This window comes from Cicer arietinum, chromosome 6 (assembly GCF_000331145.2).
Source record: "Cicer arietinum cultivar CDC Frontier isolate Library 1 chromosome 6, Cicar.CDCFrontier_v2.0, whole genome shotgun sequence".
Lineage (NCBI taxonomy): Eukaryota > Viridiplantae > Streptophyta > Magnoliopsida > Fabales > Fabaceae > Cicer > Cicer arietinum.
In genome coordinates this window covers 8,989,135-8,995,143 of record NC_021165.2, presented here as the reverse complement: position 1 = coordinate 8,995,143, position 6,009 = coordinate 8,989,135, and the positions used below count along the sequence as shown (strand labels likewise).

Genomic DNA, 6,009 nt, shown 5'->3' with positions numbered 1-6,009 from the left:
CTACTTAATTGCTCGAGTTAATTAATACGTTTAATCACCTATTTTAAATGGGCTGAATTGATATTATATTTAATTATTAAAGTTGTTTTGTCCATGAATTATATCTCTATGAATAGAGATCCATTGATATTATCTAAAGCATTCCAAACTCTAATTGGAGAAAGTTTTTGAGATACATAATAAAGATGCCATTCATAGTTTCTTGTATTATAATTATGATGATGTAAATAATTTAGAAATTATTTATTAAAAATTTTAAAAAATACTAAAAAAATGTTTTCTGTTTGTCAACAATAGTAAAAAATATTTAAATTATTTTTATTAAAAATAATTTAAAACAACTTATATTTTAAATTATTTTTAGATTCTTTTTCTCAAATTTTGTTTTTTTAAAAATAATTTGTAACAAATAGTTATTGTATATTCCAACCTCTTCCATTTAATACTATAAATAATAAAAATTACTATAATATTCGTTGGGCACAAAATCCAAATTTTAATATCACACACATCTCTTTGCTTGTTATTAACGCTTAATACTAGTATTATCCACTTTTAGTCTCGTAAAACAAAAACACATACATAAAAAAACACAAAAATCTCTTTGATTCATCTCTTTCTGTACGTGGATTCTCTCTCTCTCTCTTCCCTCGGTTTATGTGTAAAATAAAGGCCAAACCATACCACAGTAGCACCTACTTCATTTCTCATTCCTCAACACAATCTTTCTTCCAAGTTTGGATCCTTTGAGTAAAACATTGCCAAAAAGAAAAAACTGATGAAGGATAGTGAAGGCTCTCTTGTAGAAGAGAGCCTATCCAAAGAAGAAGAAGACCAAAAGCTTTGTTTTTTCTGAAACTCCATTTCATTTCTCCTTAAAACATTTTCTGGGTTATTGTTATTATGGCACTTTGTATGCATAGAGATTCATCAAACAAACAGCAACAAATGGATAGTAGCAAGTATGTTAGGTATACACCTGAACAAGTTGAAGCTTTGGAGAGAGTTTATGCTGAATGTCCTAAGCCAACTTCTTCCAAAAGACAACAACTCATTAGGGAGTGTCCTATACTCTCTAATATTGAACCTAAACAGATCAAAGTTTGGTTTCAGAATCGCAGGTAAACAAGAGTTACAACTAATAAACAATGGTTTTTCGTTTGAATTTAAAACTACTACCATTATAAAAAAAATGTTTTTTTGTGTGTGTGTGTGTGTGTGTGTGTGTTATGAGTTTCTTAGTCAAGAAATGGTTGTTGAAATGTGTTATCTCTCCTAACTACCATATTTGTAAAAAAAAATTTACCTTTGTTTTTTGTTTTCTTTGTAACTTGGAATGTCAGAAATGGGTTTTCATTTTTGCATTTCTTTTTATGAAAAGTGTTCTTTTTTATATTTTTTGTTTTGTGAGTGTTCATTTTAGAGGAATATTCTTACCTGGTAGAAAGAGAAGAACTTATTCTTCTTCTTGTAAAAAAGATCTAATGTGAAAGTTGATACATTTTTTGTCACTTTCCTTCTAGATATTGAGATTTGAGATAAATAGTTGTTAGTATTAATTTTTTTTTCTCAGAAGAAGAGATTTTTCTTCTGTTGGGTTGAGAGATGAGTTTAAATGGGAGATAATGACAGAGTCATTCACTTTTACTCATATTTTTTTTATCATGTGCTTTCTTCAGACTCTCATTATTTAAGCCATTATATGATGATTTGTGAAAATTGGTGCAACAGAAATGCTCTCATAATTATTTTGCCCTTTTTTTTAATTTGGGGTTGTTGGTTTTGGATGCATTACATTAAGGATAATGACAGCTTATTTTGATGACTTTTCCTTCTACATTTAATTATTTATACCTTTGACTTGCAATTATTTTTTAAGTTTGTTTTGTTCACATAATTTTTCTCATTATAATTTTAGTCTAATTGTAGGTATCCTGATCTGTTAAGGTACAATATAATTTAATTGGGAAACTCTAAGAATGAATTTAACAATGTAAAAGTAAATTGAGTAGGAAATATGGATCACTTTGAACTGGTTGTAGTCTTCTACATTATATCCTCATTTTTATTAAAGTGGTTGCTGTCAATTTACTTGTATAGATGTCGCGAAAAGCAGCGCAAGGAAGCCTCTCGTCTGCAGACAGTAAATAGAAAGCTGACTGCAATGAATAAGTTGTTAATGGAAGAGAACGACCGTCTGCAGAAGCAGGTCTCACAGTTGGTTTATGGAAATGGATTCATGAAACAACAAATTAAGACCGTAAGTACTACTCGATTTCGTTGTGTTCTCTTATCATCAATTCTATTGTATTAGTATTGATGATGACTTTTTATTTACCGATTTTGTAGCAAGCGTCTGCAACTACTACAGACAATAGCTGTGAGTCTGTGGTAATGACTGGTCATAACCAACAGCCAATCCCAAAAACTCAGCATTCCCAATGGGATGCCAACAACCCAGCTGGGTAAGTAACTTCGTGTATGATAACAAGTTTGTTCATTATATATTTGTTAAATCACGTCACGAGTCCATAATTCTTTTATTTTTCAGTCTTCTTGCAATAGCTGAGGAGACCCTGGCAGAGTTCCTTGCCAAGGCTACTGGAACTGCTGTCAACTGGGTCCAAATTATTGGGATGAAGGTATGTCACCTATTCGATAATTCTTCATGATCATTGCATATGTTATTATTTATTTTTTAGTATGTTATAAATATTTTCGTTGTCATGTTTTCGACTTTATGTAGCCTGGTCCGGATTCTATTGGCATCGTTGCTGTTTCCCGCGATTGTAGTGGGGTAGCAGTGCGAGCCTGTGGCCTTGTGAGCCTTGAGCCCACAAAGGTACGTGATATTTTTATTCATGATTAATGTAGATTTCTTATCTACGTTGATAATGAAACTTTGCGTTTATTGACTTTGTTACCATACTAATTTTATCAGGTTGCCGAGATTCTTAAAGATCGTCCGTCATGGTACCGTGACTGTCGATGCCTTGATGTAGTGAGCATAGTCCCCACAGGAAATGGTGGCACAATAGAGTTATTGTACATGCAGGTTGTATATTTATTTAAACTACAAAAGAAGTTGAAATGCAATGTAAATGACTTTCTGATAACTTTCTTGTATTGTTGATATTTAAATTTTGATTTTTTTCCAGACTTATGCACCTACTACATTGGCAGCAGCACGAGACTTTTGGACGCTAAGATACACAAGAAGTTTGGAAGATGGAAGCCTTGTGGTACTGAGAAGAATATTGATTGTTGTGTTTTTCTTTACTAGCTTTTTTCTTTGCTAGCTTTTGTCGCAACAAAGTGACTTCATTTTTTTATTTTCCTTGCAGATTTGTGAGAGATCCTTGACTTCGTTGACAGGTGGTCCCATAGGGCCTCCTACATTGAACTTTGTAAGAGCTGAAATGCTTTCTAGTGGCTATCTAATTAGATCCTGTGATGGTGGTGGATCTATTGTTCACATTGTTGATCATGTCGATTTAGATGTAAGGAAGATGACGCGACTCGAATCATTTTCAAAATTTCCATGTTTGAGCTGTGTTCTCTCAAGTAAGTAAGCTTGGTTTATGATGTAGGTTTGTAGCGTTCCTGAAGTACTGAGGCCACTTTATGAATCATCAAAGTTCTTGGCTCAGAAAATGACTATTGCTGTAAGATTTATTTGAAGTTATACAGTCTACATGTTTGGTCATGTCGACATTTGTTAACAAGCATTTCATAATATTTTGTACAGGCCTTGCGGCATATAAAACAGATTGCACTAGAATCAAGTGGAGAAGTTAATTATGCAGGAGGGCGTCAACCTGCTGTCTTGAGGACATTTAGTCAGAGACTTAGCAAGTAAAGCCCTATTGTACTTTGTGCCTAGAATCGTTGTGTAGTTGAACATTTGATTTATCAATTTGACTTCCTTATCGATTGATATGATGGTTATTTATGTTTTGAATTTTAGAGGGTTCAATGATGCTATCAATGGATTTGTTGACGATGGTTGGTCTTTGATCGGTAATGATGGTGTGGAAGATGTGACCATAACTATAAACTCGTCTCCCAACAAGTATTTTGGCTCTCATTACAATGCATCAATGCTCCCAGCTTTTGGAGGTGGCGTCATGTGTGCTAAGGCATCAATGCTGCTCAAGGTACTTATAAAGCTACGTGTTTTAGTTTTTATATAATCATGGAAATTGTCTTTTGTTGGATTTAATTTGAATTCATTATGATGCATTACTATGCTTAATGAATTCCAAGAACACTTCCTTATCATACCTTTATAGCATATTCTGGATTTTCAGTGTCTATATCTTCACTATGCTTAAATAAATTGTTGTTTGCAGAATGTTCCTCCTGCGTTGCTTGTTCGCTTTTTGAGGGAGCATCGTTCAGAGTGGGCTGATTATGGGGTTGATGCATATTCTGCTACATGCCTTAAGGCCAGTCCTTTTGCAGTTCCCTGTGCAAGACCCGGTGGCTTCCCCAGCAGCCAAGTCATTTTACCGCTTGCACATACTCTAGAGCATGAAGAGGTATTTATCTTTTTCAATGAGTAATGATTGATGACTTTATTCTATATTCTTGATTTTTATTCTCATTTTCCATGCACTTTAATTATGTAGTTCTTGGAGGTAGTTCGTATAGAGGGTCATGCGTTTTCTCCCGAAGATGTGGCCTTGGCACGCGATATGTATCTTCTGCAGGTAAAGTCATTTGTGTATATGTCTGCGCCATCAGTCCTCATTTCATTCGAGCCGTAAATTGTAACCCTCTCTGTGGTTGATTATTTTTAACCAAATTATTATATTTGAAATTGCAGCTGTGCAGTGGAGTTGATGAAAATTCGGTTGGAGCATGTGCGCAGCTTGTGTTTGCACCTATTGATGAATCATTTGCAGATGATGCTCTCTTACTTCCTTCTGGCTTCCGCATCATACCGTTGGATCCTAAAGCAGTTCAGTAACATTACTCAACAACTTAATTATTTTGTAGGAACATTTTCAGGAAAATATTATGTTAGATTGATTTTTTTTCTGTTTCATTTAGCATTTTAACTGCTTTTAATTCACAATAGGACATCATGATGTTTTACTTGATTCATGCCTTTTTGCTTAACAATATTCCTTGTTTCTGTTTATGTTGCTATGCAGGATGCTCCTGCTGCAACTAGAACATTAGATTTGGCATCAGCTCTTGAAATAGGATCCGGTAATTCCCATCAAGCCGGTGAAGGTGATCTGAATAGCTACAACATTAGGTCGGTCCTTACAATTGCATTCCAGTTTACATTCGAGAACCATTTGCGGGACAATGTGGCTGCAATGGCGCGCCAGTATGTCCGCAGTGTTGTGCGATCTGTTCAGAGGGTTGCCATGGCAATATCTCCCTCTCCGTTCACACAGTTGGGGCCGAAGTCACTTTCTGGTCCACCAGAGGCTCTTACTTTGGCACAATGGATCTATAGAAGCTACAGGATCCACACCAGCGCCGAGCTATTTAAAGTCGAGTCCATGGCTAGTGATACAATCTTGAAGCAGCTTTGGCACCATTCAGATGCAATAATGTGCTGTTCTATTAAAACAAATGTAATAATAATCAACTAAAATCTCTATTTATTTAAGCTGAATCTACTTTGATTAAGTAGTGGTTTGACTGAATTCTTTTTGCAGGCATCACCTGTTTTCACCTTTGCAAACCAAGCTGGACTTGACATGCTTGAAACAACTCTAGTTTCCCTTCAAGACATAATGCTTGATAAAGTTCTTGATGAAGCTGGCAAGAAGTTTATCTACTTCGAGTTCGCCAAGATAATGCAACAGGTAATTTTTTACTAGTAAATTCACACAACCCAGTTTTGATGAAAAGCTTCACAGTTTTCCTTTATTTTATCTTGTTCTTCTATGCTATAATCATTTAATTAAGTTGTTTATTCAACCGGGTCTAAAAATAGAAATAACATATACATAAACACGTATTTATTTCAGGGATTTGCATATCTAC

General features: G+C 34.5%; 1 protein-coding gene across 1 annotated transcript in view; it reads left to right on the top strand.

Moving 5' to 3' along the window:
- Positions 1-594: 594 nt before the first annotated feature.
- Positions 595-6,009, top strand: part of LOC101501398 (homeobox-leucine zipper protein ATHB-14-like) — a 5,733-nt gene continuing 318 nt past the window's right edge. The window contains exons 1-17 of the mRNA XM_073370580.1: positions 595-1,121; positions 2,101-2,260; positions 2,350-2,465; positions 2,552-2,642; positions 2,747-2,842; positions 2,942-3,055; positions 3,159-3,242; positions 3,345-3,500; positions 3,591-3,665; positions 3,749-3,855; positions 3,968-4,157; positions 4,353-4,541; positions 4,632-4,712; positions 4,829-4,963; positions 5,160-5,594; positions 5,679-5,828; positions 5,994-6,007. Coding sequence (XP_073226681.1) covers positions 904-1,121; positions 2,101-2,260; positions 2,350-2,465; positions 2,552-2,642; positions 2,747-2,842; positions 2,942-3,055; positions 3,159-3,242; positions 3,345-3,500; positions 3,591-3,665; positions 3,749-3,855; positions 3,968-4,157; positions 4,353-4,541; positions 4,632-4,712; positions 4,829-4,963; positions 5,160-5,594; positions 5,679-5,828; positions 5,994-6,007 — 2,411 coding nt within the window. The 5' untranslated portion in view covers positions 595-903. The remainder of the gene's footprint in view (positions 1,122-2,100; positions 2,261-2,349; positions 2,466-2,551; positions 2,643-2,746; positions 2,843-2,941; positions 3,056-3,158; positions 3,243-3,344; positions 3,501-3,590; positions 3,666-3,748; positions 3,856-3,967; positions 4,158-4,352; positions 4,542-4,631; positions 4,713-4,828; positions 4,964-5,159; positions 5,595-5,678; positions 5,829-5,993; positions 6,008-6,009) is intronic.